The 14,630-nt window shown below is 41.7% G+C and overlaps 2 protein-coding genes across 5 annotated transcripts in view; one reads left to right on the top strand and one right to left on the bottom strand.

Annotated features, from left to right (window-relative positions):
* Nucleotides 1-2,247: 2,247 nt before the first annotated feature.
* LOC120066949 (peripherin-2-like) lies at nt 2,248-6,647 on the top strand. The gene is made up of 3 exons (XM_039018288.1): nt 2,248-2,828; nt 4,353-4,599; nt 6,233-6,647. Exons 1-3 carry the CDS (start codon nt 2,248-2,250, stop codon nt 6,437-6,439), a joined length of 1,035 nt encoding a protein of 344 aa, XP_038874216.1. The 3' UTR covers nt 6,440-6,647.
* A 6,061-nt stretch (nt 6,648-12,708) lies between these two features.
* The window catches only part of ubr2 (ubiquitin protein ligase E3 component n-recognin 2), a 38,327-nt gene continuing 36,405 nt past the window's right edge, over nt 12,709-14,630 (bottom strand). For all 4 annotated transcript variants that reach the window (XM_038960417.1, XM_038960418.1, XM_038960415.1 and 1 more), the window contains one exon: nt 12,709-14,604. In XM_038960417.1, the coding sequence (XP_038816345.1) occupies nt 14,463-14,604 (142 nt within the window). In that variant the 3' untranslated portion in view covers nt 12,709-14,462. The remainder of the gene's footprint in view (nt 14,605-14,630) is intronic.

The following is a 14,630-nucleotide window of genomic DNA, read 5'->3' on the forward strand; positions in this document are numbered from 1 at the left end:
CCCATGCAACATTGTACAAGATCACCTTTCTACATGACTTTCTACGCCTGTCTCTCTGCTTGAAATCCATCAGCTTACAGTGCATCAATGAAATTCAGACAATGAGTGGAATATATTGTTATACTGTATAAAACACAGGTATTCAGCAGTGCACTGTACACTACACTATAATTCCAAATGGTAGTACATAAGAGTGACTCTTTCCACTTTTTCCCATTGAAGCACACTGGTGGATGGAGAATGATGTAGCATTTACAGCCACATCTATATATGATTTGGTTTTACCGTCCAACATAAATTGATGTAAAATTAATACATTTATGAGTTAAAAACAGATATTTACAGTGTTCAGCCGTTATCAAACTATTTAAGTTAACTATGCACTACATCATTTTGGTTCAGTACGTATCAGTTTGAGCAGTTTAAATGATAGTTTGTTGTATTGTTAATAAATGACAAGAAAATCATATCAAAAGTAAAGTGAATAGAGCATTTTGAAAAACAGATACTTAGATTGAATGCGTATCTAAATTGAATGAGTGATTTGGTGCAGTGAACAAGGACTTTGTGAATTGGTTTGTTGTACTCAGTCAATTGAAAATGTGCTTAGAGTTTTGAAACATGAGCCATGTTGATGATCTGTTTTGATTTTTGTACTTAGAGTTGTGAAAATGTACCATATATTTGTGAAACTTGTTGTGTACAAAACATTAAGAACACGTTCCTAATATTGAGTTGAATCCCGTTTTGCCCTCAAACAGCCTCAATTCGTCAGGGCACAAACTCTACAAGGTGTCGAAAGCGTTCCACAGGCATACTGACTCATGTTAAGCCGGATGTCCTTTGGGTGGTGGACCATTCTTGATACACACAGGAAACTGTTGAGCGTGGGAAAACCCAGCAGCTTCGCAGTTCTTGACACACTCAAACCGGTGCGCCTGGCACTTAAATATTTTGTTTTGCCCACTCACTCTCTGAATGGCACACATACACAACCCATGTCTAAGACTTAAAAATCATTCTTTAACCTGTCTCCTCCCCTTCAACTAGATTCAGCCAGCAGAACAATTTTTTTCTTGACCGGATGGTCAGGGGGCCGGAATGTAATTACAAATAATTTGTAGACTGCAAATTGACCGCAAGAAGCCCAAACAGATATAATGTTTGACTAAAACAATTATTTCAAACCTTATTTACATTCGTATACGATCACGTGTCTCTCTATTATGCGTGGGAATATTTAGGAACAGATTTCTTAAATTAAAATAACTTGGCGCTGATTTCCTAGTGTTTTTTACAGTCTTCTATGTCCAACAATTATTTTTTATTTATTTTTTGCTCAGAAAACTTGTGGACCAAATAAAACCACCTGCGGGCTACCAGTTGGGAAACCTTGATCTATACTCATTGAAGTGGATTTAACAAGTGACAACAATAAGGGATCAAAGCTTTCAACTGGATTCACCTGGTCAGTCTATGTCATGGAAATGTTTTGTACACTCAGTGTATACTGTACCTATATTGGTCTATTAGGTAGTTGTTTTGGCAAACACCCGAGGCAGTAGAGTCTTACTCTTAGAACACCACTCGCGCTGTCACTAGATGGTTCACACTTGAAGAGGTGGACGTTCCTGCAGCCACAAGACTCCAAGGTCTCCCCATCCCAGTGCAGCCCAGCGCAGGTAATGGAGGAAGCTGACGCTTAAGCAACAAATCAATTACATGGTAAGACAAGAGATTAAAGCCCAAGGCTCATCTGCTACAAATGGGATCAGGGCTGATTAGCAGGGTTTAGGATGACGTACTGCAACTTTGTGGCTTGATCACTCTGCTACTCACCTGGCTACCTCCTTTTGCAGGAAAAGGATCCACCTGGAATAGCTGTGTAGCCCGCTATCCTGTCATTTTGGGGGATTTTATGTGAATATTTGTTTTATCATTTTTGGTGGCAGACTCCTCTGTCCACCCAGCACTATGGACTTTCCTGATTTGAGGTTGGTCAGAATGGATATGAAGAGGGGAACCCTTGCCAAAACACATTCTGCAGCTCCTTTCTGGAACAGATTACAATTTTCCAACTGAAACTCTCCCCGGGAACATTGTTGCCTAAGGTCAACTGAGGTCTTAACTGTTACTGAAGAAATAACATTGAAAAAAATAGTTTTTACTATTTTGTATATTCTAATTTGTATATATTTTTTTTTATCCAAGTTTTGATTTGGGAATAGTATACACTCTGAGGTAAGCATGGTGTTGATGAAGGTAAAGTTTGACTTGCCGAAGCGGGTGAAGCTTGCCCAGGGCCTGTGGCTCATGTACTGGCTAGCAGTGATGACCGGCATTCTGGTCTTCAGTCTGGGGCTGTTCTTTAAGATCGAGCTCCGGAAGAGGAGTGAGATGATGGACAACAACGAGAGCCATTTTGTGCCCAACCTGTTGATTCTAGTTGGCCTAGCTGCTTGCGGGGTAAACGTTTTTGGCGGCAAGGTGTGCCACGACTCTCTGGATGCTTTGAAGTTCGCCAAGTGGAAGCCCATGGTCAAGGGCTACCTGATGGGCTGCTTCGGTTTCAACATCCTCCTGTTCTTCACAGCTCTGCTGTGCTTCTGCATGCAGTTCCAGTTGTACTTTTCCCTGGCTGAGGGTCTGAAGAATGGGATAAAATACTACAAGGATACGGACACACCTGGACGCTGCTTCATGAAGAGGACGCTGGACATGACCCAGATTGAGTTCCGCTGCTGTGGCAACAACAACTATAGGGATTGGTTTGAAGTCCAGTGGATCAGCAACCGCTATCTGGACTTCAGCAACGATGAAGTCAAAGAGTGAGTACCGAAATCAGTAGCTGATAGAAAGCAATGTTGGGTGGATCATGGTACCCAGAAGGCCAAGATAGGCCCAAAAATTGCCTGTCAAGTAAAAGTAGGCAAATGACTTGTTGACAGTGTCTCTGGGCGTCAGCCAGAACCAAGAAATCTGTCTTTCCACCAAAAGCTCCTTGGCCTCGAAAGATTCCTTCGGTCTTTCGATTGACAGAAAGGCTATTTTAGGAAAAACGTACTGGTTAATTCATGCCAAGTCTTATGCAACATATCCAACATTGCTGCTACATAGGATTTTTTTCTCACTCCTGACCATAGTCTCCATCTTTACTCATATGGTCTCTTGTGTTCTTGTGCAGGAAGCTGGGGATAGCAAATGAGACAAGGTAGCACTTGCTGTTGCTAGTGTATGGTAGTGACAACTTAGTTAATGTAAAACATACAAAACAAATAGTTTAATTAGGGGTATACCTTAAAGGGGGTCAGGGCAGGATAAATGTAGAGAGAATTAAAGAAGTCTTAGTGGGATGCAGAGGATACCAGTGTAAGTGGAGTCAGGCTCATGTGCCAGGTTCTGATAAGTAGATAATCTCCCTGGATCTAAATTCCACGTCCTTCAGAGCTTACTGTCCCCCTAAATCATAACAAGACGGCAGTTAACTGTCACCAATAGACTCTGACACTTAACAGAAACACACTACCCCCCTCTCTCCCCAATATTGTGCCTTGGTGGCAACTGATACTATATTTAGTCAATTTAGATTCTGATTTGAAGACATTGATTAAAGGGATAGTTCACCCAAATGACAAAATGACACATTGGTTTCCTTACCCTGTCAGCATTCTATGGATAAGGGGTGACAGCAATTCATGCTCTGCTTTTGTTTACCTGGCCACTGTTTCAAGTGTTAACTTGTAGGTATTCTTGGCACAAATCCAATGCAAGTCAATGGTACCTATAGTAGCATTTTCATGCTTTATGTCCAAATCATCTATAAGTAACTACACAATCAATTTTAGAATATTTAGGATGGATGATTTGGACATTTAGAAAGTAATTCAGGAATATGTTTGGAAGTGGGTGGTAATGTGTGAATAGCACACGTGTAATGGTGTGCATGTTTAAATGCATTAGAGTTCATTTACATATGTATATGTGTGTGCATGTACAGTATACTTGACTGTGTGCATTAGGCATGCGTGTTCATATGTTAATCTACTGAAGAGATGCCTGCTGTCTCTCTCACTCACGAATGATCCCATCAAGAGGATCCTCATGAACCAGGTTGAAACTCTTCACCTGTCAACATTAGCCTGAAGCAATCCCAACTTTTCTCCTGTCAGCCAAGGCCTCTCTATATGATAAAGCTGATTGATCATTTAGTCATACAGTTAGTCTAAACTGACACTTGACATGTGAGCTGTTGCCTCATTTCAATGCTTTCACATGTCTGTGTTATGGGACTGACGTAAACTTGTCACGTGGCTTGTGACGGGTCTGACGTGTCTCTCTTGGCCTCTCCACAGCCGTGTCCTGAGCAACGTGGAGGGGAAGTTTCTGATGGAGAGTGTACCGTTCAGCTGCTGCAACCCCGGCTCCCCCAGACCCTGCATCCAGCACCAACTGACCAACAACTCAGCCCACTATGACTACGACCACCACACCGAGGAGCTCAACATCTGGACCCGGGGCTGCCGCGAGTCCCTGGTCGCCTACTACGGAGGCATGATGAACAGCATCGGGGGCCTGATGCTACTGTACATCATATTGGAGGTGAGAAAGAGAAGAATAGGGAAATGGCTGGGGGGGCCATGTCCTTCACTTCAGAGGGTAGCTGGCGACATATGCTAATGATCACACGCGAACTAATTGATTAGCTGATTTGATTAAATTATAGTCTTAAAGGCATATGTGGGTAAGTAGTAGAGCAGGACTAGGCCCAGTGGTGTGGAGAAGAGGATAAAAAAAATCTAACAATTTAAGACTGTCCATCGGTTTCCCATTAATGGCCATATATTAGAAGGTGGCCATTTCTAACTATCTAGCTCAGTGAGTATTAGTAGAAGTCCAGCTGGTCCAAGTTGGCCACAGCTGACCAGTTCAGTGGGCACACATACCAACCCTCCTGAATATATTTTGACTTTAGGAGAACATGTGGCACACACCAAGCCTAACTGTCACCATAACGTTGCCCTTCTTACAAGCAGGCACTAAAACACGCCATTACATAGTTGTCTTAGCACTCACTTGACTTTCATATAAATGACTTGCCAAAAGTAGACCTCTAGTGTCTGATCTATCTGCCCAGTCTTAAGTATCAAAAGTACATGTAATTGCTCAAATATACTTCAGTATCAAAAGTAAAAGTATAAATCATTTCAAATTCCATATATTAAGCAAATTAGCCAGGGGCACAGGCCAACACTCATTTTTGTTTAGTGAGTCTGCCAGATCAGAGGCAGTAGAGATGGCCAGGGATGTTCTCCTGATGTGTGTGTGAATTGGACCATTTTCCTGTCCTGCTAAGCATTCAAATAGTAACGAGTACTTTTGGGTGTCAGGGAAAATGTATGGAGCAAAAAGTACATTGTTATCTTTAGGAATGTAGTGAAGTAAAAGCAAAAATTGTCAAAAATATAAATAGTAAAGTACAGACACCCAAAAAAACGACTTAAGTAGTACTTTAAAGTATTTTTACACCACTGTGTGGGTGTGGTATACTCTGTGAGGGAGGATCAGGGTTAGAGGGGTTAATCTGGGCAGAGCAGAGACCAACAGGTAGCCTTCCTCGAAGCACTAATAGGTTTGCTATCTGGGTCAAAACAACAACACTAAATTGTCATTTTGTGCCAAATCCAAATTTGAGATCTGTGTCAATTCATTGATGTCCAATTGATGTCCAATTGGCGCCAATGGGAGATTTGATCTAAAACCCAACCCACTGGGGGAAAATATTGTTTCAATGTCACTTCAACAACAAAAATCTATGTGATCACATTGAATCAACGTGGAAAACTGATTGGATTTGCAAAAAGTCATCAACGTAAGAGAATGTGGTCTGCTTTTCATCCAACTTTTCATCTAAATCCAATAACATGGTGACATGTTTCGTTGATTTCACGTTGAATTCACGTTGAATTCACGATAGTTGACAACTCAAACAAATGTAAATCAAAACTAGACGTTGATCTGACATCTGTGCCCAGTGGAAAGCCTTAGTGACTATAATTTTTTTTTGATTTAGATCAGTGATTAATACATTTGGAATCAGTGTTTTCTACATCTAAACAAGAACGGGTACCAGAGATCTCTGGTGGTTCAGAGGCCATATAGATTGTTTGATAACTACAGCGTGTCAGTGTAAAGGCTGTCAGTGATGTACATATCTTGTTTGTCTGGTCCTCAGGCAGGAGTGATGGTGGGCTTACAGTACCTGACCACTTCTCTGGAGACTATGGCCGATCCAGAGAACCCGGAGAGTGAGAGCGAGGGCTGGCTCCTGGAGAAGAGTGTGAAGGAGACGGTGGCAGACGTCATAGCAAAGATCAAGGGCCTGGTCAGTGCAGGGAACCATGTGGGGGAGGTTGAGGAGGGGGTGGCCACTGTGAGTTGAAAGGGTCTCACCCAAAGGGACTATCGACGGGAGCTCAAAGAGAAATAGGAGTGAGAGGAGAGACATCTTCTCAGTGAAACAACACACATATTCAAACATACACACACAGACATATCAATGGACACATGCACACACCCTATGAAAAGTGAACAACTAAACCAACTCCTCACATGAAGGGAGAACCAAACTCAAAAATGTGAATGTACAGATGACGTCGGAAGTTTACATACCCCTTAGCCAAATACTAGTAATTTGGCTAAGGTGTACGTAAAAAAAAAATATATATATCCCTCTCTTAGGTCAGTTAGGATCACCACTTTAATTTAAGAGTGTAAAATGTCAGAATAATAGCAGAGAGAATGATTTATTTCAGCTTTTATTTCTTTCCCAGTGGGTCAGAAGTTTACATATACTCAATTAGTATTTGGTAGCATTGCCTTTAAATTGTTTAACTTGGGTCAAATGTTTCGGGTAGCCTTCCAGAAGCTTCCCATAATAAGTTGGGTGAATTTTGGCCCATTCCTCCTGACAGAGCTGCTGTAACTGAGTCAGGTTTGTAGGCCTCCTTGCTCACACACACTTTTTCAGTTCTGCCCACACATTTTCTATGGGATTGAGGTGAGGGCTTTGTAATGGCCACTCCAATAGCTTGACTTTGTTGTCCTGAAGCCATTTTGCCACAACTTTGGAAGTATGCTTGGGGTCATTGTCCATTTGGAAGACCCATTTGCGACCAAGCTTTAACTTCCTGACGGATGTCTTGAGATGTTGCTTCAATATATCCACATCCTTTTCCTGCCTCATGATGCCATCTATTTTGTGAAGTGCACCAGTCCCTCCTGCAGCAAAGCACCCCCACAACATGATGCTGCCACCCCCGTGCTTCACGTTTGGGATGGTGTTCTTCGGCTTGCAAGCATCCCCCTTTTTCCTCCAAACATAACGATGGTCATTATGGCCAAACAGTTTTATTTTTGTTTCATCAGACCAGAGGACATTTCTCCAAAAAGTAAGATCTTTGTCCCCATGTGCAGTTGCAAACTGTAGTCTGGCTTTTTTATGGCGGTTTTGGAGCAGTGGCTTCTTCCTTGCTGAGTGGCCTTTCAGGTTATGTCGATATAGGACTCGTTTTACTGTGGATATAGATACTTTTGTACCTGTTTCCTCCAGCATCTTCACAAGGTCCTTTGCTGTTGTTCTGGGATTGATTTGCACTTTCCGCACCAAAGTACGTTCATCTCTAGGAGACGGAACGCATCTCCTTCCTGAGCGGTATGACGGCTGCGTGGTCCCATGGTGTTTATACTTGCATACTATTGTTTGTACATATGAACGTGGTACCTTCAGACGTTTGGAAATTGCTCCCAAGGATGAAACAGACTTGTGGAGGTCTACAATTTTCTTTCTGAGGTCTTGGCTGATTTCTTTTGATTTTCCCATGATGTTAATTAAAGAGGTACTGAGTTTGAAGGTAGGCCTTGAAATACATCCAATGATGTCAATTAGCCTATCAGAAGCTTCTAAAGCCATGACATTATTTTCTGGAATTTTCCAAGCTGTTTAAAGGCACAGTCAACTTAGTGTATGTAAACCTCTGACCCATTGGAATTGTGATACAGTGAATTATAAATGAAATAATCTGTCTGTAAACAATTGTTGGAAAAATTACTTGTGTCATGCACAAAGTAGATGTCCTCACCGACTTGCCAAAACTATAGTTTGTTAACAAGAAATTTGTGGAGTGGTTTAAAAACGAGTTTTATTGACTCCAACCTAAGTGTATGTAAACTTCCAACTTCAACTGTATATCCTGTCCATAATAATTCTGTATATATGTTAATCAGAGTATATTTTTTAAAGAAAAATAATGAAAAATATATTTGGGTTGTCAAAACATCTGTACCGTATACATGAATTTGGGCATGTGAATATCTAGAAAATATAATGAAATAATGAAATCTCCCCTTCCCTCCCGGGAATCCTCTCCATGAAAAATGATGGACCTACCCTGAAACAATCAAGCCTAACATAGTTGACCTATCCTCATGTCTAATAGATATACCCCTATGTCCTTTTTAAACTCCACAACTTGAGTTAAGTGGACATGCAACCCGATAGCTACACAAAGATATGTATTTTAGTCAAGTAATCCAAAAATGTTCTTAGTCTGCTCAATTTAACTGAATTTTGTAATCCAAAACACATTATCAATGCCTAATGCCACCCGGTCAATCGGTCACGTACGTTCCCTCACGGCAGCTTAAATCGGGCAGCTGCGGAACCGGTGTCCTGGCTGTCCCTCCCAGCCCCCTCTCACACTGATTAAAGGCAGATGAAACTCTGATTTTGTAGTCCTTTGAGGGGCTACAGTGGACTGAGTGCCCAGATGAGGTGCTGGGAGCACGTATCAGAAGAAGAGGGGGGAACACATAAACCCGGGCACTGTAGTGTCCCCATACAGGTCCCTGCAGAGCAGCGCCACATGCATTTACATCTATACAACACACATTTTAACATTTATCGGTTATGTATCAGTGTTGCTATCGGGTTATATGTCTGCTTGATGTACGAGGCAGATGAAACTCTGATTTTGTAGTCCTTTGAGGGGCTACAGTGGACTGAGTGCCCAGATGAGGTGCTGGGAGCACGTATAAGACTGAGTGCCCAGATGAGGTGCTGGGAGCACGTATACGAAGGTTATGTACTTTTTTAAGAGTTAACAATGATCAGATTGGCAGTTTAAATCAGCATACCCTTTATGGGCAGATAGTGATGCTGGTCAGTTTGCAGTGGATACAAAAAGTCTTAACAGTTGTCATATTTTTACTTTCTGTGTGATCACGATTTTCTTCCTTTGTAATATTGAGAGTTCATCTTTTCTGTAAATTTGGATTTTGAGATATTGTGTAAAATAAAAATATATAAAGAGAACAAGAGTCGGATTGTCTGTTTTGTCCATAAGGTTTAGTCTGACATGAGTCATTTCTAAAATGATACTGCACACTTAAAAATGTCCTGTCACAGACATATGTACTCACATTCATACAGTATTTTTAAACTCTTTATTCACCATGGCCATGCTGCCTATGCTTTACATTTTTCCCCTCATTCTCTCACTTTTTGCTAACTTCACTTAAGTGACATGCTCTTGATACATGTTGGTTGCGGTAGGGTAGTACCATATCCAAATGATGAAAAACGTCAATTAAGGAGAACCGGAGGTTCACGGTTGATGAGGGAGATGAGGCGTACGTGTAAAGAACCCAGTAGGAGCCCAGCTTTCCCTGATGGGATCAGCAGTAACGTGTGGTTCCCACTCAGCAGGGATCCAATCCTCAGTTACAGGACAAAAAAGTGACTAAAATCACTTTAACTGTGCCACCCTCAGAAGAGATAAGTTGTCTCTAGTTATCAAGTCTCAATTGAGAAAGAGGTCTTCTGACTAATTAGTCTTCCAGGTTAAATAAAGGTTTAATAAGAGTAAGTGTTGGATAATACATGTCAAAGGGTTGAGGTATATCTAGCAAAGACAATTTAAAGGATACTTAGGCTTACCTATACCCTTTTTAATGTGTCCCCTGATATGTCCAACTAAACCATAAAAGGAGGTATCCTTACCTGAGGGTTAGGTTCAGTTGAGCAAGAACAGTAAATATAGTTGTATACGTGAGAGTGGTAGTGGGGGGTAAAGGGGACATCTGTCCTCTGGAATATAGCTTAAAGGACCTAAAGCACATAAACAGCTGCTGAGGAGATAAGAGCAGTAAGAGGCTTTGATGTGCAGCTTAGCCCCGTCAGGTGATTGCAAGGACAGGTGCCTCTGACGCAGGGAGATGCCCAAAGCATCTTTGACCGGATGGGGCGGGCCAGCCTCTCTCCAGCAGAATACTACCCAATTCCTCTCCAATCCTCAGGAGGCCTGGATATCTGTGCCAGAACGTTAGATCTAATGACTGATGCTAGGAAATGTAGTGATGCACATTTAAATACTGAAGAGGTTTGGGTTAGTTTTAACCTTGTCCCCAGGCTTGTGGCTGGGAATTATCCAAGGGAGAAATTCTAATTGAAAATGTATTAAATAAAAATATTTATTACCTATTAATAAGAATAGGAATGCAGCACTAAAATACTACTCTGTGACTTCCCTTAAAAAATCTAGTTTGAGTCTGGGAATGTGTCAAAGAAGCTTCCAAAAATATCTCACCTCACCTTGAATGTTTCTAACCTCAGCGTTGCTGTAATCCTGGTTAACCGCTGGTTAACTGGTTAAGTGTTCTCATTACACCAGCAGCTTTATTCTCCAACTGGGCCTTGGGAGCCTAATCCACTTAATTATCCTGGACGGTGTCCATGGTGGTTATACTGGGAAGCCCTGACAGATCGGAGATGGGCACAAGTGCTGCTCACAGCAATAGTGATATTAATATCACGCAAGGTCACTCAAGGTCACACACACACAAAGCCCAGCAGGGGTCTTTGCATTAAAGGGTTAGTGCGAGATTTTGTTCTACTTACCCAGAGTCAGATGAACTCATGGATACCATTTGTATGTCTCCGTGGGAATTTGAGGGAAGTTGCTAACTAGCATTAGCACCATGCCTGGTAGCATGGTGCTAGCATACCATAGTCTAGCCTTCGTCATTGCGCTAACGCTAGTTAGCAATGGCACGCAAAACTACCTTCAAACTGCACGTAGAGATATACAAGTGGTTTCCATGAGTTCATCCGACTCTGGAAAAGTAGGAAAAGGGCTTATTTGCCTAAATCTAGCACTATCCCTTAAAGACCGGGTATCGGCAGAGACTTCATGATAAGACTCATTTAAAATGTTAAAATCAATCATGATAGATAGCTAGGTCACGATTCAAAATATTGAGATTCTATATGTATTGTGATTAGACTTTGCAATAGGGTGAGTCTTAATGATTTTGCCAGGAAGAACATGTGTTTGCTGATTATTTGGTTTACAACTCAGTCAGAATTTGTTGTTATATTTAATTAAACTGTTAAACAAACATACAAAGTGGATAATCGCCAAATCCGTCATGATTTCTGTGTTCCAACAGGCACACAACATGGTTACTAAAATCCGATTTGGATATATTTGGCTGTTTTCGCTGCATAATATTTTGAAATAGTCCTTTTCAGTTCTAAAATTGTTCTGCTAAATGTGAACTCCCGTTTGTATGAGTTGGTAGCATAGCTAATGTAAACTCACGCCATTCCGTACATATGTGCGCAACCGCGACATTCAAACGAGGCTGCAAAGAAAACTAATGGGACTGTAGCGACTGTGTTGACTTCAAAATCTGGGGTATGAACAACGTTTCTATTCAAGCGTTGATCGACATGGTAATGGCTCTATAGTATTGGAGAAAAGTTGAAATAACGGACCCTCCGTTACACCGTGACGTGTCATGTCGTAACGTACAGCACGCATAAATCTACTATTTCTGTCTTACATTCTCTCTCCACCAGGTGTAGCACTTCTCTCATCCTTTAAAAACAAGAAATGGACAGTGACGGGGGTATGGGGGGGATACCTAGTCATATTTTGCGTCGTCACTGCAAGTGATCACGACTCTCAAAAAAACTGTTTACTTCTGAAGATCACTTTAGCACCGTCTTAAAAACACGATTCAAATTCGACACAAACCTTCAAATAGGTATGTAATCACACATTATATAAACTCTTCATAGTGTTTTATTTACATTTTAGAGGTAAGGTGATAAGTTGGACAGATCGAGTGAAAAAAGCGTTTAGGTCATGTCATGTATTTTGTTGGCAAGGGGAGAAAGTGTGCTTTACAATGGTATTGACATTACAGTTGATCTGGAAGTATTACGTTTTTGAGGCGCTAAAATAAGGTCAATTGTACGGACCAAGGCGATGTACAAAAGTGAGTGAGTTTACGTGTAGCCATCTAGAAATCAGTTGTGCTACTTAAGTCTTGAAGCTGTTTTTAAGTGTAATGCAGTTGATTGGTGAAGATGACATGAACATGTATTGGGGTTGACATCCATACAGCATTATACCCCAATTTTTTACCTCAACAGTGTGTAATACACATATATACACAATAGTCTAAATGTATGAGGAGATTCTGAAACTTTCCCCCATGTGGGAACGCGTGAGTAGCGTTGCCAAGGCACTTCCATTGTTTTGGTCGAGTTCGATTGATCTCTCTACCGCATCTATTACCCCCCCAGCCCTCCCATCATCATCTAGTGACTAATTCAAAGTACACCTCACAAATAGACAAGACTCGGGCATTCCTTTTCCTTTTTAATTAGGTATCATTTTACAATATAGTACAATGTACTCATTTATACAATAATTAACATATTAACAAGTCTGTGACATGAAAATAATGATGCAGCCTCGATATTGGGAGTGTGTTGAAGAATGGGGTTGTGGATGGTTACCATGAGAATATGCCATATAGGAGGAAGAATTATAGAGCGTCAGGTCCCAGCATCAGGGAGACCCTGCATCAGAGAGCAGTGTGTGTGTGTGTGTGTGTGTGTGTGTGTGTGTGTGTGTGTGCGCGTTCCTCTAAAGTGCCTGCGTGTGATTATCCTGTTAAGTTTCTGAGCTTAAGGATGATATTTCAGTCTACCTGTTATGTCACACACTGCTGCCCCCTCTGTAGGTGTGGTAATGGTACAGTCCAGAGACAACCTTATGATTAGGGATAGGACTACCTGACCTGACCAAAAACACAACTCTGGCCTTTACTTATAGGCTAAAGCTAGGTCCAGAGTTGATTTCCAGGTCAGGTCGTCAGGCAAACCCACAGGCCCTACTTATGACAACTTCACAGTCCATACATGAAAAAAGGTTAAAGGGATATGTTCCTGCACTCTTCTCAGAGATCCAAAAAATGACAATACAAAAACAATTACCAAAACAAACAAACAAACCCCATCAATGCACAACATCCACGTCAGATAAAAAGTTAAAGAGAATACATGGTTCTCCAACCAACCACATATTACCACAAAAGGAAGAGACAGCCTTGTGGTAAAGGCTCATATCAGGTTTCCTTAAATATAGTGTTAAAAAACGAATAGTTGACAACGAACAGTCTGGACACATTCAAAACGCACAGAAACATAACCTGCAAAAAGATTTCACACGCACGCCAACATACACACGGACAAATTGAAAAACCAAAACACAGGCCCTCGGGAGTTACAACACGCAAACACTGGTGTGTTACTGCACTGTGTATTTGGGTGTCCATCAGACTGGAGAAAGTATTCAATGATTGCAGCAGGGGGAGAATGTAACCCCCACACTGCAATGGGTCAGCAGTGGCTCTCACATAGCGCGTTGGGGTCAATCAATTTCAGGACTTGAATTGAAATTCTAATTCAAAGCTGAAAAGCACTATTTATTTTCAATTTGGATTTTTCGGCTCTTGAGTTCAAACTTAAATTCAAAGGAATTGAAATAGAATTGACCCCAATACTGTTAAGGGCATAATCTGACCTCCCCTATAGACCTATCAGATGAGATTTTGGCCCAAACTCTGAAATGAGCAGTCACTGGCTGACAAAAGCAGGGATGAAAACCTTGTGCTTACTCAAAATGTTTAGTATCAAAGCAATCCAACACGGCAGCCATCTATCTACCTTAGAAATCATTTCCATCCTATTTGAATAGGCAGAAACTAAATAACATTCCTATAAAGAAGTTATACTCTGGAGTATTCATGTTGCACCCGACCCCGGCGGCCCGATGTGTCAGCTATATGCTTTATAATATATATATATATATTTTATATTAAATCAGAAAGAAAATAGAGGAACACATTCTTTCCAGGGAGAAACAGCAAAAAGAAAAAGGAGAAAAACATACATCCACTCCCCGACAGAGGGGGAGAGGGGGAGGAGCGAGAGAGGTGGGGCTCTGTTGCCATGTCCACCATACTGCTGCTCTCTCATGTGCAGAGTCCCCCATGTTGGGAGAAGGGGTGTATCCGACTCTGGTAGGTGGGACCTATAGTAACCTATGACATCACAGGTGCTGCCAGTCGATACCCACCAGGGTCTGGTTGGCCTCCTGGGCGTGCCCTATTTCCTCTGTGACGCTGTGCTGGCGCCACAGCTTCTGGATCTTGCGGTAGCGCTGGCGGCACAGGTGCAATGGGTTCCCCCGCCTGGATAAACACAGAGATGCAAGGCT

This window comes from Salvelinus namaycush, chromosome 22, assembly GCF_016432855.1.
Source record: "Salvelinus namaycush isolate Seneca chromosome 22, SaNama_1.0, whole genome shotgun sequence".
Classification (NCBI taxonomy): Eukaryota; Metazoa; Chordata; class Actinopteri; order Salmoniformes; family Salmonidae; genus Salvelinus; species Salvelinus namaycush.

Bases quoted from the DNA above. Each gene is read 5' to 3' on its own strand.
- LOC120066949 (XM_039018288.1), top strand. From the start codon at position 2,248: ATGGTGTTGATGAAGGTAAAGTTTGACTTGCCGAAGCGGGTGAAGCTT. The intron at 2,829-4,352 runs GTGAGTACCGAA...GCCTCTCCACAG, and splicing joins AGCAACGATGAAGTCAAAGA to CCGTGTCCTGAGCAACGTGG. The intron at 4,600-6,232 runs GTGAGAAAGAGA...TCTGGTCCTCAG, and splicing joins TACTGTACATCATATTGGAG to GCAGGAGTGATGGTGGGCTT.